At 40.5% G+C, this 13198-nt stretch overlaps 2 protein-coding genes across 10 annotated transcripts in view; both read right to left on the bottom strand.

Annotated features, from left to right (window-relative positions):
• The window catches only part of ARID1B (AT-rich interaction domain 1B), a 442707-nt gene that overhangs the window by 182532 nt on the left and 246977 nt on the right, over positions 1-13198 (bottom strand). The gene's annotated exons all lie outside the window — the stretch shown is intronic.
• LOC117097244 lies at positions 8585-11621 on the bottom strand. The gene is made up of 2 exons (XM_033234970.1): positions 9692-11621; positions 8585-9285 (listed from the first exon to the last, which is right to left on the bottom strand). Exon 1 carries the CDS (start codon positions 10812-10814, stop codon positions 9693-9695), a length of 1122 nt encoding a protein of 373 aa, XP_033090861.1. The 5' UTR covers positions 10815-11621; the 3' UTR covers positions 8585-9285; position 9692.

The following is a 13198-nucleotide window of genomic DNA, read 5'->3' on the forward strand; positions in this document are numbered from 1 at the left end:
TGATATAGATTTTGCCTCCAATTCCAAGGCAAGGATGGGAAAGGCAAAATTACTCAAGTGAGCTGTTCCACCCAAAGGGGAATAAGGGCAAGGGGAGGAGGCTAGTAACAATCGACAAGAAATTGATTGAATTTCCAGTCACAATAACATTTATCTGCAAGGATATTACCAAGAATTTAGACGCCCTTGGAAAAAATAATTTTTGCCTATACTGGCGTCCAGGGGATAAAAATACTCTACTTACAATGTTTGCTGTATCTGCCTTGATTGGGCCAACAAGTCCAATATACCCAATTACAACCTATTCCATTAATCATACTTTTACCTACATTAAGGAAAAGTAGTCACTAATAAATAAACTGCTCTCCAAAACTATGTTCCAGGATTTATGATAATTTAAACTGCAGGAGAAGCATTTAGGTTCCAAAGTTTTAATTTTATCAAGCAAAGAAGTTGTTCCGTGTTTTTCTTTATTATTATTTTATTAAGTTTTTGGGATTTTAATCCATTAAAAACACAGAACTCTTAAGAAAAAAAAAAAAAACCATAGCCATTGCCAGCATTCCTCTTTTACTTATTAATTCTCCTCGTTCTCCTCATTAGCATGACAGACCACATGACAGCTCAAGGACATGGCTTGCTGAAATCACTCAGTGCACGGTTGGCCTGCAATGCAAAGAACACACAGGACTGCCTCGCGCTGCTGAGTACAGCGGCCGTCCTCTGAATGTATTGGAAATAAACTAAAATCTTGTCTCTATATAGGGACCCAATAAATATTGGTAACAATGAAAAACACATCTATGCCATCAAAAAGCATTTGTTAAACTTAATACTGTAAGACACGATTTCAAGCCAGTGTGATGTTATTATAATTACACTTTTCACCATAAGTGATATGTTCACATTATCTCCTGCACTAGGATGCTGGTGTGTCTTTCTATCCAAGGCTGTTAAACTTAAAACAAAGTCAGTCAGCCCTATGGTCACACCCTTATTTCCAATTATGTTCTCTAACTCAGTGAGGACACCTCCACATAGGATTTACAAAGCAATGAGGACACCTGGTATGAACCAATCTTGAACTCTTGGTATCACTTAGAGACACAGAGACCTTGAGTGTGCAAAATCAGCCACTACTATGCAATGTGGTGTTATAGTCTCTTCCATCCAAGGTGGAGTCTAATTCTTTACCCCTCAATCTGGACAGGATTTATGATTTACCTGGGTCAAGAGACTGCTGTGCCACTTCCAAGTCTAAGACTCAAGAGGCAATTCTAATCATTCTCTTGAAACTCAACCAAATACCATATGAACAAGCCTAGACTAGCTTGGTAACACATGGTCCTATTACCACATTGCCTTAGCTAAGTCAAGCCAACAGCCAGTCAGTCCAAGAGCCAGAGAAGCAGAGCCACTTAGCTGGTCAGTGGCTGACTGAAGTAGAAGGAACAAGCCTAGTACAAGTCAGAACTACCTGGCTGAGCCTGGCCCAAACTGTCAAACTGTAGAATTGTGAGCTACATAAATGGTGGCTGTTCTGAGCACTACCACAAAAGCTAACTGATGCACTGTACAACTTTAGATGAAGGAACTCTAGGTACCATGGATTTACAGGCAGAGTTCCAGTCAAGAACACCATGACACTAAAGGAACTTCTGAAAGCATCCATGCAGCCAAGTGCTTCTTCCATCTCCACTCCCTCCTTTAAACCCTCGAAGTCTTCCAAGATCATAAAATTAAGCCGATTTGCTTACCATGGTCCACAGGAAGCTAAACCACATGGCTCCTGCCTGCCTTGCCGGTCCTCAGTCCTGCTACCCGCTGCTCTTCACAATGTTCCCGCTGCACTGGCTTGCCTTCTGTTCCTCCAAATGGCCACTGTTCACCTGAGGGCCTTTGCACTGGCTGCTCCCTCCTCCTGAGTTACTGTGCTACCAGATCATCCTATGGCCAGTCCTGTCATACCAATCACTCCTCAAGAGAATCCCTCTCCTTCTTTTGTATAATCACCTGAGATTTTCTTGTTTATTCATTCGTGTATCATCTTTCTCCCTTTACCGAAATGTCAACTTCACAAGAGCAGGCTAGCTCATTCACTGTTGTGTGTTTCTTACCTAGAAGCATTCCAGACACAGAGTATGAGCTCACTAAATATTTGTTGAATAAATGTATATGAATGAATGCGCTAAAGACTATAACAAAACAATAAAAATATATGTGTATGAACCCAAATTTGACACAGCTCATTATGACACAGGTGGGGATATAACAAGGTTTAAAATATGCTCTACCTAATGTAACTATGTAAGTAGAAGTCATATGTACCATGTGGTTGGTGATACACTCTTGCATTACATGACAGTTACTAAAAATCAAACCAAAAACCAATTTTGCTATATTGAATACATATATATGCATTTGATGCATTTCTCTTTAGCCAAGAGTAGACCTTAAATTCCTATAAACTGATGGCAATAAAATGAGTATGTATGTTGCTCAAAGATAGATCTTTTCTATCCATCCTAAGAGGTAATGACTTTTAGACTTGAATCATACCAACAAATGACTCCAGTTAGACTACAGTAAATATTTTATAAAAATATATACAGTTCATAGTCCTTCCAAACAATTTTAAAAAGTAATTTTGCGCTTTCCAATTTAGGTTGGTTGACCACAACACAGTGGATGATAAGAATATCTGCCTATGCTACAGGGCGTGATTGTAAAGGATACTGACAGGCCCAAATTCTACACAAGAATAGTGGCACTCAGAAGGCTCACATGGTCACAGTACCATACTTTTTCCACAAATAATTTTCTTGAGAGAGCGGAATAGTGTAACCCTGTCGGTTACATGATGACATTATTTGTAGATTTGGGGGCATTAAGAATGCTATACCTAAGGAAATCACATGTATCAAAGTTTATCATTTCCATACTTCCAGCGTTTATCAAAAAACATGGCTATGGAATCATGAACAATATAGACCAAAATATAGTTATCTATTCATTATTTCATTTGGCCTTTCCAATGCAACACACACGTACATATAAAACATCTAGATTTCTAAACAAACATTTTGAAAACAGGTCGTATTTTCAATAAAAGCAATGCATTTCCTTCAGATCTTTCTGTAAACCGTATCTTATTAAATTAGAAAACACTAATACTTATTCATTACATTGTTATTTCTACATGATTGATTTTTCTGTATAATTCAAATTAATAACTATTTCTTCTTAACACTTTATATACTTATTCCTAAATTCTAAAACGTTTGATGAAGGAAAATAAAAATGATGGGTGTCCAGGCAGTGAGGGACTGTTAAAAATATCTGAGCACTAAGTAAGTGGTAGTTAATAAACTTTTAAAAAGTGAGATAATATTTAGTCATATTCTAAATATTTATTTTGCATTATGTGATATAATTTGGTCATAATTCAATGCCATCTTCTTTAAGCAATACTTCTCAATTTACCCAACCATTTACACACACACACACACACACACACGTAGTTTATGAATCCAATGTATTATGCCACAGCTTGGTAAGTTTAGATTCTCTAAAACTGTAAGACAATAAATAAACCCTTTTCCTAATTTTGACATTTCATAAAAAAGAAAATATTACATTTAAAAAATATCTGGATAAATCAACTAAAATACTAAAAGATAAAAATGTGGCTAAGGTACTATTTGATCATACTTAAATCCCTCTCCCAGTCCCACCCCACTGTTGATGTTAGAAAAGCAAAATGAAAGTTGTTACAAAGTCACTATGTAGAAGACACACTGTGGACACACAGGCTGTGACCATCCCCAAGATAAAGGAATGTAAAAGTTAACTATGGTATCAAAGAAAACAAGGTGCAACAAAGATGACTTTATTGATTAGATGAGAATGAAAAGATGTTTGAAAAACAAATACAGTTTTAGATCAACAAATTAAACTTCTATTACAGCCAGCAAATGGCTGTGCATGCATCTCATCTTGATTGTGTGTCACTGGTTTTCTTTCTGCTGCCCTGTTCCCTGTCCAAACGTCCCTGTCCCCAACTCTGTCACTTGGGTCCAAATGTCAAAAAACTAACAGATGAGAAAACTTCTTTCTTATCCTAAAATACTTCTACCGAAACAGATGGGGGTTTCAAAACACTGAAATAGTGGTTACAATCAAAGACATTTATCACAGTGCGTATTTAAAATCTTTCAAAGTTCAAATTAAGTAGTATAGTACTATTTTGATTATCAAATTGGAATGGAAAGGCAATTCAATAAAAGAAACAGAAAGAATGTAAGATTAGGTATACTGAAATTTAACCACATAGTTTTATCTTTTACCTTAAAATGAATTCTGGAAACTTATTTTGAAGAATCTAATTAGGTAAACTAATAAGTTCGAAGCTAAGAAAAAAAGACTCTAGGGAAGACAGACACCTTTTTTTTTTAAATTCTTTTCAGATTTCTCAAAAGTCCTACTTGTCCAAAGAATCTTAACTAAACTGGCTCCCCACCAATCATGTCATCTCGCTTTCTTCTCTCACATAAACTGCTTAATACAGCCTTACCTGCTAAAGGCAATAATAATAACCATGTATGCATTACATGGGAAGGAAACTCAGGCTACCTAATACAGGACATTCTGTAAGAGGTAAATTTAGGAAGAGAAGTTCGAAGTTTTCCAGGTAACTGTCACAATACCACTATTCCACTCTGCTCCGCTTCGCCTCTTTAAAAAGTGTATCTTCTAATAGCCAGGCGCATTGGCACGCATCTGTAATCCCAGCTAATAAATAGACCAAGGCAGGACAATTGCTAGAGCTCAGGAGTTCGAGACCAAAATAATGAGAACCCCTCCCCCCATTTCAAAAATAAAAAGGGTCTTTTAGCACAAAAAAAGTCACAGAGATGATTACAAATGCGCAAATTAAAGATGCGTACAAATGCGATGATTCTCTGCGCACCTAGGAAATAGGTTTCCGAGGATTCATGAGGCTTACGTGAGACTGGAAGCAATGAAGAAAAACCTGAAAGCTAGACAGCTCTGAGATGAAGACTGGCCCCAAGAAGAAGGCAGGCGCCGCCACTTGTCTAGACCAAGTGCTCTTGATCTGTAGCTGCTTTATTAAATAAAACTACTTCATATCAAGGGTACATCTTGACATTAAATAATAAAGTCACTTTAAAATACTATTGACACATGATTACAGTGCTCTCCCAAAGAATAAATTACCTGAACATGGAAAAGAGGAGGAGTCCTTTGGCTCCACCACAGAAAGCAGTATTGCTTGGAAAAAGAAAATATAAGTGATTTGTCTCTTTCCATGATAAAAACACAGGAGTCAAAGGAGAGATCTGATTTTTAAAAACAGGCCAGGCGCAGTGGCTTATGCCTGTAATCCCAGCACTTGGGGAGGCTGAGGCAGGTGGATCACCCTAGGTCAGCAGTTTGAGACCAGCCTGGCCAATATGGTGAAACCCTGTCTCTACTAAAAATATAAAAATTAGCCAGGCATGGTGGCAGGTGCCTGTAATCCCAGCTACTCAGGAGGCCGAGGCAGGAGAATTGCTTGAACCCAGGAGGCAGAGGTTGCAGTGAGTCAAAATTGTACCACTGCACTCCAACCTGGGCAACAGAGCGAGACTCCACCTCAAAAAAAAAAAAAAAAAATATATATATATATACACACACATATTCCAGCTGAAATATATATATATTCCAGCACAATATTACAGCCACTTTGGAGAAGTTTGGCAGTTTCTTACAAAGGTAAATGCAGTCTGCTATATGATCCAGCAATCCTCTATTTCTAGGTATTCACCCAAAAGCAATGAAAATATATTCACATGAAAGCCTTTATGAGAGTGTTTAGGGAGGCTTTCATCATAGCTGACAAAAACTGAAAACAATCCAAATGCCCTTCAACTGATGAGTGGATAAACAAAACTATGATCATATCCAAACAATGGAAAACGACTCACGAATGAAAAGGAATTGACTTTACTGACACAAACAAGGACATGCATGACTCTCAAATGCACTGTGCTAAGTAAAAGAAGCCTGACTCAAGAGGCCACCCACTATATGATTCCATCCATATGACATTCTGGAAAAGGCCAATCTACACAGAAAGAACACAGATCTGTGGCGGCCTGGATGTAACAGGGAGGAACTAACTATAAAGATAGAGGAGAACTCGTTAAGGTAACAGGAATGTTCTATCGTCCTACTAGAATACTGTTCTGCCTTACACATCATTGTTACACATTTCTCAACATAGTAATCCATTCACAATGCTCAGAAAACTTTCATCTTGTCCAAATATTCAGACATGAATTAAAACAATATCCCATAGTTTCTCATCTTAAAATTCCTTTAGTTTCCACTGTGTAACACATCTTTTTGTTTTGATGAAGTGTTCTAGAATACAGAGTTAAATTTTACATTTGATAATTTCTAGACATTTCTGCATGATTTTGGAATTGCTACAATTTTCTTATGGAGGAGGTCGAAGTTTTTGAGATTTTTTGCTTTGGAGTAAGGGATCATTTATCTACTATGTTTCTTTGTTATTTAATACAACTGCACATAAACGTCAACTTTAACATGAAAACCGGCAAATCAACTTAAAATCAGAACTGCAGCCAATGGTGAAGTCGTCTGTACAAGCGCAGGCATGAAAATTATTACACAACCTTCAGATCTGAAGCATGGCACTTAACACTTCATCACCGTACCTTTTTCTTATAACTCAGAAATGTCCAGAACTACACCATGAAGTTCCTTTCTACTTAGTAGCAAAAAGCACGAAATGTAGTCTCAAGGATGAAAAGCTGGATTTTGTTTTCTTTCTTTTTCCTTTCTTTGTTTAACAGAATCTCACTCTGTTGCCAACGCTGGAGTCCAGTGGTGTAGTCAAGGTTCACTGCAACCTCTGCCTCCAGGTTCAAGTGATTCCCCCTACCTCAGCCACCTGAGTAGCTGGGATTACAGGTGTGTGCCACCAGGTCTGGCCGGCTTTTTGTTGTTGTTGTTGTTTGTTTGTTTGTATTTTTAGTAGAGATGGGGTTTTGCCATGTTGGCCAGGCTGGTCTCGAACACCTGACCTCAAGTGATCTGCCGGTCTCACCCTCCTCAAGTATTGGGATTAAAGGCATGAGCCACTGTGCCCAGCCCTGAAAGGCTAGATTTTTGATATATGAAACATCTACAGCCAGTAAGCCCTTTCAACATTTTAATATTAAGTAGACTCAATTTGTCCACTCAACTTTGTTCATACAAATCTGCTTTTTAAACAAAAATGAGGTTTCTGAAATAATTTACAACCAAACATAAAAAGAAACTTGTCACTTGGCAGTAAGATTCATTTATGTTATGTTTTTCCAAGAGTTTATAAACAACCTTGGTTAGTGTTTGGGATGAAACGACCCCAGTTCCTGAAAGAGTTAAACCACATATCGTTTTTGTGGCAGGAAGGGTATAAGAAGCAATGTTCCACAGAGCGGCACTTCAGCACTGCTGACGCAAAATGTTGTAAGACAAATCCTTCTTCTACAAAGAGGCCTTCAAGTTAAGCAACATCTCTGCATAGGCAGATAAATCTCATGTGAAGTGTAGGCTGAATGCCATGGTTTATGTTACCAACTATTTTTAATAAAAATTCACTATTTTTAAAATGGGGAAATTGGTGAAAGTTTAAAGAATAACTAACCTGAGATAATGTAGCTACAACCCACATGCAAAATTGGTCAAGCCATACACTTGCTTGAAATCTCACTTGAATGTATTATTTATATCAAGACTACCTTTGGCAAACCTAGGGGAGCATAGGACTCACCCACTCACTATCATATTAGGTAGGTAAAGTTTAACTTCAAAATTTGCTGTAAACTTTGCAAATGTTTGTAGCAAATAGAAATTACTGTTGGAGGAGCAGAAGTCATAAGTGACTCCCAAATAGATAAACCTTGTTGATATTTACTTGGGTTAAGATTTTAAAATCCAAGACTTTCCAAATAACATTAAAATAGTGGCTGCAAACTAAACTTTGATGTACCTACAACGTCAGACCCATTATGACCAATCTGCGGCAGGTCAGTGTAACAGCAGAACATGCCAGGACAATGGAGGGAAATCATTTTTTTACTCAACTCTCGTTACACTGTTTTGAAATTGCTCCAGTTTATGTAAAATAATTTGTATTGTTTTCTTTTTTAATTGTACTTATCCCTTCTGAGATATGCAGAAAATTAAGCTTTTCCATAAATTCAGTATTCACAAAGCTGGGGAGTTAAAAGCTTGTAAACCCCAAATTCACTGACCTGCATCAATTTAACCACTATTACAAGAGACTGCAGCTCAAAACCTAAAAAGAGTTGCTGATCCTGCCCTATAGATAGTAACTAGTGAGTGTTTATTCTCACAAAGCATTTGCTCTTCCTGTTAGGAAGCCCAGGAGTGAGGAGAGGATATGGAATACGAGAGTACCTCCTAGTATGCAACTCACCTAAATAATATGAAATTTAACTTAATTTAAACTGGAACTGACAAATGTCATCAGTTAACAACAACGATCAAGGTTAAAAATGTCCCTGCTATCCATTATTTTTATAAAATCTATCTGTATACAGATCACAAACACAGAAATTGCTACATGAAAATTTCTATGCATATTCACACGTGCGGTAATTACTACAAGGCATAAAAACAAACAGAAGAATGTTAATATTTAGAACTCTTCAAGGCCATTTCTCTTAAACATTTCAAAATACTTTTGGATTCTGTCTCTACATCAACACCAAAAACTTTAAACTACATTGTTATAATGGATCATCAATTAAATTTGCAGAATTCCAAAATTAAGTTGCTTTGAGTATGATAAAAATACACACATACCAAGTTATAAGTTATCTGCGTAAGAAGTATCAACAAGAGAATAAACAACTAGAATTTTTCTCACAGAGTGAGAAAAAAGTGTAAAAAGCAAAGCGGCCATCGCTGATTGCTACTAGTAGGATAAAATTCATGTCTTGGTTAATCTATTATAGTTTTATGCGTTGTTTAGCTTACTTGAAAAAGTCGTCAAATGCCCCTAGATTGCAGATTGCAACGTCCTACCTAAAACACCTACAAGTGACCAAGAGACCACCCAGTGATCCCAAAGTCTCCAAGGCAGAGACAGGATGAAAAATAATATCCCGACAAGACTCTTTAGCATTTAATTAAGAACAGGAAAGCACAGGCAGGAGATGAAACTTTACAAGCCTAGGCGTTTCTCGGCTAAAAAAAAAAAAAAAAAAAAAATGCTGTGAGTTGGTTTTCCCAGCAAGGAAGGTTGATGAGCATGCACTTGGCTCCGAGATGCAGCTATTAACACAAATAAAATCCAAGTGCCTGGCTAAGCCGCCCAGCCTCGGTGCGTCGGGTAACAGCCAATGGCGGCGGTGTGCCAGCCTCGCCCCGCCCACCCCCCGTCGGCCCCGCCCCTCCACCTCGCCCCCCTCTCGCGGCCCCGCCCTCGGCTGCCTGGGCTCGCGGCACGGCCCTTCCTCTATAGTTGGCTTTTCCACCGTCAGCTGCTCGTTTCAATTACGCGAATGAGTTCCAACTCATGCAGCCCTTAAGTTTGGGGGGTGGTTTTGAGAGGGGGAAAGATGCACCAAAGGAAGCAGGGGAAAAATAAAACCTTAAGCGCTGGGCGCGCCACGCGGGACGCCGAGGTTAGGGGTGCAGCGGCGCGAGACGGCGCAGGGGAAACGCTGGGTGCCTGCGTGAGTCTGACCGCGCCGGCTCATGTGAACGCGAAGCTGTGTCAGCAGAAACTTTAGAAAACACGCTGTGCGTGAGGCCGCCGCCTCCAGGAGGAGCCTACGGGCGTGCGAGGCGGACGGTGCCTGCAGGCGGCAGCCGCGCTCGTCCGGAAGGGAATGTGGCTGCGGCCGGCGCCTCCCTCCGCAGAGGCCCACAAAGGCCCATATGTGCGCGGTGCGGCGCGGCCCGGGGAGCGCCGCGGCGCCGTCTGAGGAGCCCGGGCCTGTCCGGTCAGGCTGGGGACGCGGTTGTTTTCGTCCCCCTGTCCCCGCCCCCACGAGCCTACGTGAGGGGTAGGGAGGGCGGCGCCGGAACCTCCGCCCGAGCCGGGCCGGGGCGAGAGGAGCGAGCCGGGCCTGCCAGCAGAGGCCGCCGGGCTGCTGTGTGACTCGGTTCTCGCCGCCCTCATCCTCTCCCGGCGCCTCCGCAGCAGGGTTAATTCCGCCCACAGCCTGGTGGTCCCACGCTCCGGGGGATTCCGGGATCCGTCGAATCACTGGTTCTCCCTTCGGAGGTGTCCGGCTTCTTCCGTGGGCGCGGGCGAGTCTCACCGCTGCACCGCGGGGCCGGCGCGTGAAGAAAACAAAAGAAACCAAGGCGAGCTGTGGACGCGCAGTGAGGACCGGAAAGCGAGGCCTGAGAGCCAGCGGCCTGGAAGCGACCCTGCATCCTTCACACCCTCTCTCTAAAATCCCCTCTCTCAAGCCAGGCTCTGGCCACGAGTGAAAACGTAGCCGAGGAGAGAAGGACGCCGCCGCCGCGCAGGCATCCGGGCGGGGACGGGTGGGCGGGAGATTCCGGGCCGCTGTTTCAAGGCAAGCGCTGAAAGTTTCCGTGGCCCAAATCTCTAATTTCTTTATCAAGTTCTGCAAAGAAGCAACATTCCTTCGGCCATTAAGATTATAAGAATGTATCGTTTTTAGCCACAAGTTCCAGGTTACTTTTTGGAAGAAAATTAAGGACTCAAGTAGATCAGGAAAAGAAACCACGTAAAGCATAAACTCACGTTACCACTTCTTAAAAACAAAATTATTATTGAGTTATGACCAAGAGTTATATAAAGAGAGGTGACGAGTCTTTGGTGAGGAAAAAGCCATGGGAAAAAAATTGGAGAAGCAAAAACAATTTTGAGGAAATTCCAGTTTGAAACCACCACCATTTAATATTTTGACTCGGGATCTGAGTAGGAGAAATGGCCAAGCTAGGCTTCTCTGTTGTTTATGTGATGCCATCTCATTCAGTTCTACCTACTATTTATAGCTCCAACAGCATCAGAAAGACAAAAACATGCCTGGTGGCTAGAGAATTCAAACACAACCCCTTATAAAAAAGTTAAAGTTTGGGTTAATTTTTAAAAAAATCAGATTATATATTTTTAGGTTCCAATTTACAGTTGTGTGGTTATATATTATCGCAATAAACGATCTGCCCATGGACTGGTTTTCGGTTTTGAGACATGTTTAAATTATATCCCTTACAGAGTGCTCAACTTGCATGGGGGTAAATGACGAACATAAAATGACTACAAGGTTAAAAAGCAAGAATAAAGAACTACATCCATTTTAGGTCAGTTCTTCATCAGAGAAGGAATGTTAAAAATTTATTTCCATCCAATTCATTTTCTAAGTATTAATTTTCCTAAATAAAACATTTCCTTAACGGCAAATTTGCTTGTTATGTCTATTCCCTCCTTCCTGAAATGACTTTCTTCTCTCTGACAGCTTTGTCTTTTGCTACTTCTTCATCCTCCAAATTGTGCCAATTTGTTTCACTTTTTATTCATCTTTGCTAAAAGACAAAGGCAGGAGGCGAAAAAACCCTAAAGGACTTGAGATTTTCAGATGGTTCTAATTCTAGAAACATAATGGCTGCATATGAAGGGGAAGACAGGAGTCATCCAGATACACCCAGATTTTCTCTTGGCTTGGTGGGCTGAATGAATGGCATGGTTGTGTCCTCAGCAATTTGACATGCTTGTGGTATATCCGTGGAGGTGATTCGCTGGCAGTAGGAAATACACGTCATGGTACAAGTTGCAGGAGACTAAAGAACATGGATTCGCAATTAGATGACAGTTGAGTTGTGAGTGTGGATGACGGAGTTTTACCATAAAAAGTCATCACAAAGGATGGAGATGAGAATAGATAGAGCCTAAAAAAGAACCTTCAGGAGTACAAACATTTAATGCACAAGTTCTTCCCTCCTTCCTTGATGAAAGCAAAAGCCACCAGGCTAGAAATTTTACAATTTCAGAACTGCTTTTTCCTCCAAATCTAGAGAGAAATAGGAAGTGAGACATGGACTCAGGTAACACTACGCAGAGCTGAATTTAACTCCTCCAAGCAGTGGCTTTGGAGAAGTCAGGCAAGTTTCTTAGCATCTCTGGGCTTCAGCTTCTTCATGTATATAATGACAGCCTGCTCTGATGGTTGTTATGAGAATGAAATCAGCACTTACCAGATGCTGGCTATGAACATCATCTGACCATTCCTGAAATACAGACTAGCCTCCATTCCCATTACCAATGCCTTGAGACTCGCATCTCTCCTCCTAAGCCTAGAATACTGTGAAACTGGCTCTTTCCAACCCATTCTCCCTCACAGTGCCCCCAGTGTCCTCTTCAGATAACATATTTGAATATGTCATTCTGCTTAACATCCCTCAGACCATAAGAACTGGGTCTAGACATCTTACCTCGGGATAAAGGGCTTTGGAGAATCTGTTCCTAATCTGCCATGCGATATCACCCTCTACCTCAACTCATTAATGGAATATGAAGCACCCTGTCATGATGTATGTGCTGAACCTACTGTATTTTTTTCACCCCTTTATTCATACAGATCCCTTCACTTTCCCTGTACATTTGCCCTTTGAGGTCATGCTTCCAAGTCTTCCCTGACGCCCCATGGTTGGAATGTACTGCACTTTATGTACTACTGCACTGGACTGATAGAATTTTACTGTTTTATATGTAATCACATACATGTCTATTTTCCTTTTAACCTCTGTGAAGGCAAGGGCCATCCATTGTGAATTTATGTATATTTTCCCACCTGAAAAATCCATAGAAAAGTTTGCTACAGATTAATTTAGCTACTAAATTTAAGCAGAAATGAAAGATGTGCTGGAAACCAGAAGTTCTCATAGGCCAGAAATCCAAAACTTCAGATTAGTAAACAAGAATAAGGTTGAGACCTGAAAGTTATCTTTCTCACATGTAGATCAGTAATAATTTTTGACAAGTATCTCTAGGAAGCAGAGGTTTGTCATAATAAGGAAGTAGTTACGCCAGGCATGGTGGCTCATGCCTGTAAACCCAGCACTTTGGGAGGCCAAGGCAGGAGGATCACGAGGTCAGGAGTTTGAGACCTGCCTGGCCAAT

Source organism: Trachypithecus francoisi, unplaced genomic scaffold (assembly GCF_009764315.1).
Source record: "Trachypithecus francoisi isolate TF-2019V2 unplaced genomic scaffold, Tfra_2.0 Lachesis_group15, whole genome shotgun sequence".
Classification (NCBI taxonomy): domain Eukaryota; kingdom Metazoa; phylum Chordata; class Mammalia; order Primates; family Cercopithecidae; genus Trachypithecus; species Trachypithecus francoisi.

Coding starts and splice junctions, on each gene's coding strand:
- LOC117097244 (XM_033234970.1), bottom strand. CDS start 10,814: ATGCTTTACGTGGTTTCTTTTCCTGATCTACTTGAGTCCTTAATTTTC.